Source organism: Hemibagrus wyckioides, linkage group LG05, assembly GCF_019097595.1.
Source record: "Hemibagrus wyckioides isolate EC202008001 linkage group LG05, SWU_Hwy_1.0, whole genome shotgun sequence".
In the NCBI taxonomy this organism is placed as follows: domain Eukaryota; kingdom Metazoa; phylum Chordata; class Actinopteri; order Siluriformes; family Bagridae; genus Hemibagrus; species Hemibagrus wyckioides.
The window spans coordinates 10,506,576-10,519,481 of record NC_080714.1 but is presented as its reverse complement, the minus strand read 5'-3'; the positions used below and the strand labels follow the sequence as shown (position 1 = coordinate 10,519,481).

Genomic DNA, 12,906 nt, shown 5'->3' with positions numbered 1-12,906 from the left:
GTCTCTAAACAATTGACAACATCTTAAATATGGCCTAATTTAACTAATATCTCTTATTATGGGATATATAAATATAAATCAAGTATATATATATATATATATATATATATATATATATATATATATATATATATATATATATATATATATATATATTTCAAACAATTATTTAAATTATTAATTATTTAAACTTTAAAGTTTCTTTTATCTATTGGCAGATCTTTTTTTTTTTTTACTTTCTAGACATATTATTGCTTAAAGCATTAGAATCAGTATAAACTATATCTGGCAATAGAACATAAATATTTATGGAATTAGTTGGGATTAAAAAGATTAATAATCATAAATGTGACATACACCATGTGTTTAGATCCAGGTAACAGCTGTTGTGAATACAACACCCAACCTTATGTTATTATAGCATCATAAAGAGAATGTCATGACATCATATTATATCTGTGATTTTATAAATAGCAGATTTAGAGTTGTCATAAAGTGTGTGTAATAGACAGTGTTTAACACAAATTAGAATATGGCATAATATTAAATCTTATAATTAAATCTTATGACAATTATTATAACAATTACTGTTATTAATATAATAAAACTCTTATATTAATGGACACCTGTTATGACTGCTTATAGTATGTCATAATTAATGACACGTTTATGTCATGGCTGTGTTGCATCATGTCACAGGAGTCAATTAAAGTGTTACCTGGCTAGTCTGTCATACTTTATTACATTTCTCACTTTTCTGTTGTGACCCTGTGAGTATGTGCTTTCCTATTTATCAGAGGTCTGTGATATTGGAACAAACTTTCCATCACAGAAATTTGTTGTTTTAAATCCACAGGCATATTTTTCTAAGCTATTACTAACACACACACAGACACACAAACACACACATACACATGGGAGATGTCTTTGCATCACATTGACGATATGTGGTTGGTGGTTGGTTTCCTAGTGGCTAGCTGGCGTATCCTCTAGACACAGTTGTTTTTGGCTGTCTAACTAAAACACCCTGCTCCCTTATTACTTTCGCCATATATAGAGACCTCTCTCTCTCTCTCTCGCTTGGTATATATACATATATTCACTTCCTTTTATCCATCCATATTCTAGAAGGCAAGATATTAAACGTCGTTAAAAATTAAATACAAATAAAATAAAATAAAATAAATAAAATAAAATTCAAATTGAAATTAAACTTCTGACATCTGTGCATTCTTTTCCATATCTTCCTCCCAGCTAGCACTCTATCTCTCTTTACATTATCTCTATGTCTTTCGCTCTCTCAGATCTAATGCAGATCCAAACAGACTTCCACCAATTGATAACCAGCCTGATCACGTACAATTTTGGGCCTAACTGCCAGCCACTCACTCAATCATTGATGACTTATCAATGATTACCAGATGGCAATTGGACATAGGCCTGAACGTGGGTCCCTGGGGGATCCCCCCTGATGAAGGACAGTCCCCTTTTTCCCCATAATACTTCCCAGATGAGAAGGACTGTAGCCAGGAAGCCCCATAGCTGATGAGAAGTCTATGCATCAAGGGGGACCAGTGCGTGGCGGAAGATTTGTAGCACAGATAGAGATGTTCTGTGGTTGCGATGAAGGAATGGATTGATAGAGTATTAGTCCTTTGTCAAGCTGCCATCCGCTTAAAGCGAAGTTTGGTAGTTTGGCACGATGAGATGGGGTGATAACCCTTTGATAAAGCCCATTTTGAGCCCTTTGCTGTGGGCCATGGGTGGACCCACAGCTGTAGATATTTTGGCTGGGTGGGCCAATTGTTTTTTCTTCTTCTTCTTTTTCTTCTTCTTCTCCTTTTTTATTTTTCCCTTTTCCAGCTTGGATCAAAGCTTTAGGAAAATGCTTTGAAAGGAAGTAAAAGAAAAGAAATGAAAGGGAAAGGGAAAAAAACAACCAAAAGTGGCTGATAATTGCACAGGCAATCACGACAGCATTCCTGGACTGGGGAGTAGTGATAGGGACACAGTTAGTGTGGGGGTGCTGAAGTGAAGTGATAGAGGTGTTAGCCTTTTACACTAAGCCTTTCAGCCTTTTTTCTTTCACCATGCTGGTGGTGTAAAGAATGTGAGAAATGCACCTAGGATTACAGGACTCTACATGCAAATTGTTAATGATTCCAACAAAGTTGTTGTAAAAGACTGCATCATAATAATAATAATAATCTAATATAATTCACTGACAGGATTAACACCACGGGTAGACTCATTCTTATTTTACTCCTTGTGTGTAAGGGAATCTGGGTAGTTGATTAACTGGCATATGTTTAGCAATGTTCTGCCAGCTACTCACTTTCAATTTCTTTCCAGATGCCATACATGTAGCAGTATTGCGCCCCCAAAATGCACATCAGCACTCTCATTTTGTCTGTCAGTACATATATTTAGGAACCAAAAGTTTTGTATTTCTTGGATTCCTTATTTTTGTATATATGTAACAGAAGGCAAAAAGCCTTGCATTTCTTTTTCCTGTTTGGGCCCAAAAGCATTTCTTCGACACAGAGGAGGCCTTGTATTTAGACACACACAAATGCACATTGACTCCTCTAGCCCACAGGCTAACTGAATCGTTACCAAATGCATGTGAAAATCCGTAACGAATTGCGTCTCCGAGACATTCCTGTAGATTTCTCTATATTTTTCTGACCAAGTTTCTTGTGACCATCTAGGATGGCATTATTTTGACCAGACACTATGGCAGCTGATTGCGTGGACTCAGTTGAAGTTGTAGTACACACACACACACACACACACACATCATTAAACTCATATGCACCCATTTGTAATAGAAAACAATTATATAACTGTTTTCCGTCTGGCAAAGAAAAAAAAAAACATTTTTGTACAAGGCAAAAAATAAGCTTTGACAAAAAAGTTTTGTACACAAATGGCAATAAGATGTATATGACTTTAATTGCAACAGGATGTGATTTTAATTGTTTGCATGACATCACTAGAAACAAAATGTTAAATCCAAATGAAATACACAGCATGTATGCATAAATTGCATTTGACATAGTGAGGATGATTTTTTTTCTTGTTCTTTTGTGTGTTTAGCAGAATCCAGTTTTATTACATTTTGTAGAAATGCAGTGCAGTCTAAGATGTAAGTAATGTAAGTGAATGTGGGCCAGGGATGGTCAGTCTGCTGCTGTGTACAAATCAATGTAATGAGTTTGGAAAGAGTTCCTAAATCATGACAAATCTTATATCAAATTTTAGATGGTTCCCCCTGCTCAAATGAACAGATGAGAAAATAATAGCTGTTTGAAGGTGAAATATCAAAGCCTTTTCCCATGATGTACGTTCTTCCTGCACTGGCTTGGCTCTAGCACTTCTCTATTTATCCATTCCAATAGTGGGGGGTTCATGCAGTTCACTGGTGTGAAAAATGTGCAGAAGGGTTAGGGAACGAACCAAAATGTTTAAAACAATATGAATATGTGTCACTTTTAGGTCAAAAATGGGAGGCCAGTGGTGCTGAGGGCCTCAGGAAGAAAATGCCTAACTTTCTCGTTTTGTCTGACTTCTTCTCAGGGTTCCGTTTGTCATCTTCCACTCTATCCTTCCATTACTTACCCTGTCAGTTTTTGGCATCTCTCTCCCTCTATTACTCTTCAAGTCATTCTGTCGAATAATGATGTCATCATTATGAGCCATCAGCTGGATGATAACACTTGACTGATGTGTCCTTGAGTGTGTCGATGACATCACAAAGGGTCAGCCAAGGGAATAAGTTGGCGGTAGTTCAAGTGTTTCATCGTATACCCCATGCTGTTCCTCCTACAAAAAAAGGAAGAAAGAAAAATATTTAGTCGTTAGTTTTGTTCAAGTACAACGAATGTTTGCATTCCATTTGTAGATGCGTAACTGAACCACTAGAGGGCAAAAGCTGACTGTGTGTGTGTGTGTGTGTGTGTGAGAGAGTGTGTGTGTGTGTGTGTGTGGGGGGGGGGGGGGTCTTGTTTTTTATAGCTTGATGAGGACCAAATTGTCTCAACAAGGATAAAAGTGGCTGACAGTTTTGACCTTGTGGGGAATGATCCTCAACACTAAAACATGAATTTTACAAACAAAAAATAATTATACTTTTTTTTTTATGTCTAAACATCAACTGAAAATTTCCTTTTGGTTTTTGAAGTTAAAATGAAGGTTAGGCTTAGATGTAGATGTGAGTCTAGTATTACTTAGTTGCATGGATGTCCTCACATAGATGGGCCTCACAAGGATAGAAAGAAAAATGTTTGTAACAAAGTTTTCTCTAAAAGGCTCCCACACCTTTTCGTTCACCCTCAATTATCATCTATTTCTGTGCCCAATAGCCAACTTGACCTTTCTTATAAAAAAACTTATGACAAGTAATGTGAAGTCTACCAAAGCAGAAAAATGTAATAATAATAATAATAATAATAATAATAAAGACAGAAGCAAACACACACAAATTTGAACACACTTGCATTTTGCTATAGTGAGAGAGAGAGAGAGATACTTGTAAATTAATACTTCATCTTGTTCTTGCAAATGCATGTGCAGATTATTTATATCAGTGTTTAATATTTAATGCAAGCTAAGCTGAATTGATAAGTCTTTGCTTTGTGTCTGGTCTGGTAAAAGGCCACTTGTTGGTAAGAAGAGCAGCTCAATGCAATCTGGCCCTGAACAGGCAACGATGTCTCAATGTTTATGATATACCAGCTCAGTTTACAGTCCAAGCACTCTAGTTGTAGGTGGTCTATTGCTCTCTCTCTCTCTCTCTCTCTCTCTCTCTCTCTCTCTTCTTCTTCTTCTTCTTCTTCTTCTTCTTCTTCAACGTCTTCTTCCTCTCTCTTTTTGTGACCATATCTTTTGACAAAAGTGAGCACTAAACAGAACACCACACTAAAAGTAGACCCTCCATGTCTGAAAAGAGCATCTACTTCTAGGAAATTTCCCATGGCCATTTCTATAGACTGTGTTGATGCCATCTTCCCATAATAAGATAACCTCATTTTTCTGCATTTATTTTCCCTGCTTGACTGCACAGTGGCTGCACAGTGCACTTAAATATTTTGGTGGTGGCGTTGTTTTTGCTGACCAAGCGGTCCAAAGAAAATGCAGCAGTGGGAGGAATGGAACGATTTTTCTTCTGGCCAGAGCACCAAGCTAAATTTGCCCTGAAATAAGGCTCCCTAATGCTCCATGGGAACCACACACGCTGACTAAGGGTGGCCATTTAACATTATGTGCATTGTGATGTGTTAAATCTCACCTTTATTCACCTATGAACTAATAGCCTTTTACAACCCAGGAATATAAAGTTAATGTTGGATAATGATTTAGTGATAGACTACAGCAGTATACTTAATATTTCTGATGCAGTAGGCCAATTTTTAACACCCAAAGATAGCACATATATAATTGTATTATAATAATACACATTTCTCAAATAAAACCTTGTCAAACTTGAATCCTTTTCTTTTTCTTTTTTTTTTATATAAAAAAACAAGTTCTAAATGTATTAAAGTTTAATAAATGAACTTTAAACATGAATCATGTCAATTTGTTAAGTCAATTACAGAACATTTTGTACTTAAAACATACTATGAGTCTGAGATAAGTACCCCGACTTCTATTTTAGCTTTTTTCTCTTTCTTTTTGGTCTTTGTAGCCACATATCACTTAATCTCTGCTTTATGTTCTTCACTGGGTGGTATAATAATGCTGTAGCAGTGTTATCTCTATGCTCTGTGGATACTTTTCCCACTGATTCTAGTTATTTCGCTTTTCAGATAAACCCCATGAGCCACTGAACTATGGACAATTTAGCCATAGATGGCATGAGCTAATTTCTTTAATTTACAAATGGTTATAGTAATTTTTTGGTATTATCTGTTAATGTACCCATGACGGGAATGCCGACAAGGCCTGGGAATGGGAATATAGCTATGTCTTAATTGGAGATCTGCCTTAGGGAATATTTGAATAGGGTGAGCCTGAGAGTTTTCATTCATTTCTAGTGCGACAGAGTAATGACCTCCAAACTCCATATTTCCTAGGTAAGGTTTGAAATAACTTTCATTCATTTATCCCTATCATCCATTTCTGATGTGATGTTTCCTGTAAATAAACTTTATTTTAACGTGTGATGTACATCCTCAAAAATAGAAATGCATATTTAAAAAATTCTCACACATAAGCACATATCCTCTAATAGTTCGAATTCTAGGGAGACCGAAAGAGTCTCTCTAGAGTAGACAGATTGAATTCTGACTGGCCACCTACTGGTGAAAGGAGCAGCCTGAGTGTGAATTAGGGTTGCAACCATGGTCTGTGATCCATATCTCAAAAATGTTGATAGTTTTGAAATACTGTAGCATGTGTGATTATGAAAAAATACTACTATACACTGAATTATTTCTTTGTCTCTCTCTCTTACCCCCACCCCTTGATCCCACTCACACCCTTCCACACAGATTGAAAACCTACAAGACCAGTTGAAGGATAAGGATAAGCAGTTGGCATGCTTGAGGGACAGAGTGAAGTCTCTACAGACTGACTCCAGCAACACAGACACAGCCCTTGCCACTCTTGAGGAAGCCCTCTCTGAAAAGGTAGAGATGAAAAGAGACAAGCAGAAGAAAACTGTAAGACTTGAATTGAATGAATAGAGTTAATAGTGCTGTGTAGCTTATAGCATGGGTCTTATCACTTTTTTTTGGTAATAGCAAGGTACATTATACTTTGTTACAGGTCTCAGAACTGTAGTAGTTTCATACTTAACTATACAATAATTTCACCTCACCTGCATGACAGGATGCATAATAGCAAGTCGTATAGAAGCCTGCTGTTAGTACATGCATTATGTTACATTTATATAATGACAACATGACAAGCTGCATTTTTTTTTTATTCTTTTGCTATTGTACACCGCCACAATGGATTTGAAATAAAGCAATCAAGATGACATTGAAGACATTGTAGCATTTCAGCTTGGGTTTAACAAAAATATTGTATTAACCCTGTTGGAATTACAGACATGTTTTACATACTCTCTCCATTTCCACAGGCTCAAAAGTCACTGGACAAACTAGAATATTTATAAATATAAAGATTATTTCCTAAACTTGGATGCAAATCTTTTGTATTCAGTGACTTTCTGAAGTCTGGAACCTATTGAAATGGCCAAATGCTGAGTGTACATCCTTGATATGATTTGTCAGGCCTATACTGCCAGTTACAGCTTGTTTCTGCATCTTTCTGTTTTAAATATTGTCTTTAGTAAGTGAAATGCATGCAGGTCAGGTGACCAGCTTGTCCATTTAAGAATGTTCCATTTCCTTGTCATAAGATGCTCTTAGGTTGCTTTCACAGTATGTTTTGAGTCCATCTTTATCCATCTGTACTGTGAATATGTTTTGCAGCATTTGACTGAATCTGAGCAGAAAATGTAACTCTTTACGTTTCAGAATTCATCCTGCTACTTCTGTCAGCAGTCTCCTCATCAATAAACACTCATGACCCAGTTCCATTGGCAGCCATACATGCCTATGCCATAATACTGCCTCCCACCCTGTTTGACAGTTGGTGTGGTATGCGTTGGATCATGAGTCCTTCGTTTCCTTCTCCTTACTTTTCTCTTCCAGTTATTCTAGTACAAGTTCATTTTTGTTTCAGCCATCCAATGAATCTAATTTCAGAACATGGCAGGTTTTTTTTTTTTTTAAATATATCTTTTCTAAGTCAAATCAAGCCTTCTTTTTTAAGTTTTACCAGTGGTTTGCATCTTAAGGAAGATTCATGAAGGATTCTCTACATTGTAGACTTTGCTCACCTTTGCATTCCTTGTTTTTAATGTACCAAATCACTGATTTGGCCATTCTTAGAGTTTCTAATAGTTTCTAGTTTTTGCAGCCTAATGATGTCATCTTTCACTTGCATCAACACCTCTGTGGATCACACACTGCTATCAAATACAAATTCAACAATTGGAATCACCACCAGACATTTAATCTCCTTAATTTCTTATGAAATAATGAGGAAACAAATCACACCTGGCTATAAATCTGCTTATCAGTCACTTGCTCAATTACTTTTAAGCCAGAGATAAAACAGTTAACAATTTCTGAACAGTAACAATTTTTGTTAAACTTCGTGAAATAAGGTTGAAAGTCTAAAAGTCTAGAAGTCCCATTTTGATTTCTTTATTTTAAATCCATTGTGGTGTACAGTGGCAAAATTATGAAAATTGTGTCACTGTCCAAATACTTATAGACCTGACTGTAAGTGATAACTACCTTGTTTCTCTGATGTTCCATACACTAAATGTAACCAGAATTGGTGAAAAAAGCATAAGGTGGCTTTGAGTAATGCATTACAAATTGTAATCATTGATAAATCAACTTGGGATAAGTGGAGCAACACATTTCAGGCTCTGCTGTTAAAATAACTTGTTTATGCGTCAATATGTGTCAACAATGCTGAAATGTACCTCAGCCAAACTAAACCAAAACAAAACGAAACAACCCAGAGTTAAAAAGGCAGTGCTATAAAGATCTCGTTACTGTGTTCATGCTTACTAATTCCAATACGATTAGTGGGAGTTCATGGCTAGACATGCTAATTGGTGGTCAGAGTTAGTTGTAAAGTTTTGTTTAGCGTATGTAGTTGTTAGAAATGCAGCTGCTTCCCATAACTACTCTGCACTGCAGTAGCTCTTGCGGCAGCTGGCTTCAAGCTTCACAGGACAAAATGAGTAGAAAGCCTAGGCTGCCATATGCCTTGCTCGGTAAAGGTCATTAAGCGGAATATTTACCAAACCAGACTTGTAATTTCCCTGAAAGTTAAGAAAGGAAGCGGCTTTTCAGAGTGTGGAATATCTGAGTCATGGCCAATGGAATTTCAATGGCATTGTTAAACATTTGTTTACCTGTAGAGCACTTGTTTAATGTTCAGTCTTATTTGTTTTGTATGTGGGGTTCTCACACAAAGTTTGTCAAGTTATACTGAAATCATTTTAATCATGACTGTTACTAATAGACAATGGAATTGTAGAACCTTGGTACTCAGTAGGGGTCCAAGAGGTAATTCTTCTTTCAAGCTTTCTGCTGCACCTGATTTTAGAACAGAACGACCACCAGTGATGGTGATTTTCCTTTCTGCCTTTGCTATATCAGCATTTTGGGGAGACCCTCATATAAATCAATATGAAGCTTTAGAGTTTCAACATATCCACTGTATAATGACTGTCATCTTATGGCTATCCATGTGGTACCATCCACAGCATCCATCTGTACCAGATGTGGTGTCAATTCATGGCAAACTTTTTGCCTATCCATGGGGAGGCATCCTCAACAACAATGAGACATTCTCAGGTGAAGGAGGTTCCAAGAAGAAATAGAGCATTGTACTGGGCCAGGAAGGACTGGAAGGCAGACATTCCATCAGGAAGCAGTGGTAACATGTTGCAGAGAGACAGAGGGGAGTGTGTGTGGGGGGGCTGGGCATAGAGTAGTAGGTATGCACTTAGGATGTACTTGTGCACAGACTGGAAGCAGGGAGTCCAGAAAGATAACTATGGCAGTATAACTAAAAGGAAGAGCTAGAAGGAAACACAGGCATGAGGGCACCCAGGAACATAAAGCAGCCAGCTTATAATTCCAAACCTGAGTGAATGTGTGAGAGTTGGGGAAGTTGGGGGGTGAGGACAATAGATTCCCATCATTGCAATATACCAAAACAATCTATGCAAATCCTCTTAATTAGTGCCTTTACTTAAGAGAAAAACTGACAAAGAGCTTGACTAAACAAATAGGGTTTCAGCACAGGCTTAAAGACTGTCACTGTGTCTCTTCTGCCTATGAAGTCATGATTGCTGCTTCTTAGTGATCTGATGTCAGTTATGCTAGCTACCTATTCGTTTAACAAGGGGGCCCACTGTGACTACAAGATATATAAACCATATGATATTAATGTGTTTTATTTATTTACAAATCACGAGAAATCACTTATACAAGCATGGTAATGTTCAATCTGGACAAAAAATAGAAACTGGCAATTACTGTGAACAGTGGTTTATTTTTTGCTTTTATCTTATGATGTATAAGTTGTAAATGTAAAAATGTATATGGCCGTACCTGATTCTATGTTATTGATTGGATCATAGTCCATACTGCCTCTGTGAAGCTGGCTGAAATCCACAAACAGTGGCAGCTGATAACAGCCATCTATTTAGTTAAGATATATTGTAACTTTTCCAGGTTCTCAGTGAGCTTGTCTACTTATGGCATAAAGTTTCTATCAGATGCTTTGTTGAGGTTATTACAGAATCAGAGGGGTAGACACTTAACCACAAGGGCTAAAATCCTCTGTTCTGCCTGCAGCCCAACCTTGGGAATGTAGTAGGGCAGTTGCCTTACAGTCCTGGAGGATTCCAAATTTGTTAATGGATTGCATTGATTTAGCTCAGGCTAATTTATAAAATATCCATATACAGATTGACCACCAGCATGCGTAATGTAAACTACAATAGTCTCTATTTATTGACCCTACCAGATCCATCCAGATGAATTGCAAGATAGGCCTCCTTGTATGAATGGAGTCTTCTTCACTGTGACTTGTATACAGGTCTGTTCTTACCTCTGAGCAGAATGCATGCAGTCAGGGCTTTTTTCCATGGTCTATGGCCTTATCTTGCTGCAGCAGTATCTCTCAGGCCTGAAAGCAGTGGCTTTCTTCAACTGTTTCCAAACATTACTGTTAATGCTGGTGTACTCCATCATACTGCTAATGCGCTACTAGCATTGTGTTTGCAGGAAGCAGTCCATGGCCACCCTCTCAGCTACCTGGGAGGGAGTCTGATCAGAGTAAACAGAATGCCTTATGGCATACATTTAAAGAGGTAACATCTGGCAGGCACCTCCACTCGTGGAAAGGGCACATGTAATCACAGGGTATGGTGAGGAAGAATTTTTTCTCTTATTTGATGAAGCACATTGGCTGTGGCAGTAGGGCTTTTTATGATGCCACTGTTCTTAGTAAGGAACGAGTACATCAGAGGGACAGCTCATGTTGGACGTTTGGGGGACAAAGTTAGGGAGACCAGATTAAGATGGTTTGGACATGTTCAGAGGAGGGAGAGTGACTATATTGGTAGGAGAATGTTGGACATGGAGTTGCCAGGAAGGAGGCAAAGAGGAAGGCCAAAGAGGAGGTATATGGATGTAATAAATGAGGATATGAAGATAGTGGGTGCAAGTGTTGAGGATGCAGAAGATAGGGATAGGTGGAGAGAGATGATTCGCTGTGGCGACCCCTGAAGGGAAAAGCCGAAAGAAGAAGAAGAAGAAGACTGTTCTTAGTAAGGTTGTGTTTCCCCTACAAGCTATATCTAGCACATTGTCTACTGTGACCACAAACCATGAATTCATGTAGAAGCAGTAAGTCCAAAACAGTCCGTAAAGAGTTCAAAAGTAAGTGGTCATCTGACTGTAACACCCAAACATCCCACCAAACATTAGTGCTTGACCTCCTTAATGCTCTCATAGTTGAATGAACACCAATCCCTACAACCATGTTCCAAAACATATAGGAAAGCCTTCCCAGAAGAGTGGAAGCTGTTATAGCAACAAAGGGGGGACTCCAAATAATCTACATACTTTTGACCATACAGAGTAGCTCTAAGCCAGCATCATTCTATGCGCCTTTAACTTTCCAAACCTTTATAGGCTCAGTATCACCCCAGTCACAATTCTGGGAAACTATACCCTATAAAGGTTTGTCCTTAAAGTAAGAGGCACTATTATAGTCACTGTTATTGTTAATATAATTTATCTTTATTTAGCTGATAATGCATATAACAGACAAAGTGCACACATGAGACTGGAGACTCTCTATTAGTTTGTTTTTTTCCACTGTTTCATTCTGTCTCTGTTTGATATATTTAGTATTGACAGATTTGCACCCATAGGCTGTCTTTAAAATAAGCATCATAATTCTTAGTTAATACCTTAATTTGCTTAGTCATGTAACTCTCACTTGCACATTCACTGCACACTTTTAGGCAGTATCTTATTGCACCTGGGTGATATTTATTATAGACATTTATTAGTTTTCTTCCACATAAAATAGCTGAAAGCAATTTAAAACACACATGAGTGAGTGAACAGAACCATTGTATTTGAAATGACACACATCTTACACATTGTATATACTTTCATCTTCCCCTTTCTTGTCTTGCTTTTGCTTGCTCTCTCTCTCTCTCTGTCTCCTATTTTCAGGAGCGAGTGATAGAGCAGCTAAGGGAGAAGAAAGAAAAAGAAGAGTGGGAGAAGCAGGGGGAAATAGAAGTCTGTAAGAAGGAGAACAAGGAGCTAAAGGACAAGATTGCTTGCTTGCAGGCACAGCTTTTGGAGAAAGAGGTAAGTGTGCACATGGTGAAAGGACATGGATTAAAGGTCAGGACAGTAACTGATATAACTAATCCACTGGTTATTGGTTAACTGATGGTTAATGATTGTTCTCTTAACCAGCTTAGTAACACACAACACATGCTATGTTGGAGCCTTTACTAGTTAACATTTACAAATTATATATAATTAGAAAGGTGTAACCTGAAACTGAAAGATGAAACAGTTCAAAGAAACATCATGGCTGAGATGTCAATAGATGAATTTTAGGGGGAAAAAAATAAAGAAAGAAAGAAAACAAATTATGACTAAAATATAGTTTTATACATATATACATCAAGTTTGAGGACAAAATGTTCACTTGCCTAATATATCCCACCTACTAACAGGTGCCATGATGAGGAGATCATCACCTGTCATAATGTTATGCCTGATCAATATCAGGCATATGTAGTAGGTGGGATTTATTAGGCAAGTGAAC

The 12,906-nt window shown here is 37.4% G+C and overlaps 1 protein-coding gene across 5 annotated transcripts in view; it reads left to right on the top strand.

The window, feature by feature from the left end:
• The window catches only part of LOC131352661 (ERC protein 2), a 194,786-nt gene that overhangs the window by 56,959 nt on the left and 124,921 nt on the right, over positions 1-12,906 (top strand). For all 5 annotated transcript variants that reach the window (XR_009204539.1, XM_058388943.1, XM_058388942.1 and 2 more), the window contains 2 exons: positions 6,495-6,632; positions 12,297-12,437. Coding sequence is in view for 4 of the 5 variants with exons in the window: in XM_058388943.1 (XP_058244926.1) it covers positions 6,495-6,632; positions 12,297-12,437 (279 nt within the window). In the remaining variant the exon portion in view is untranslated. The remainder of the gene's footprint in view (positions 1-6,494; positions 6,633-12,296; positions 12,438-12,906) is intronic.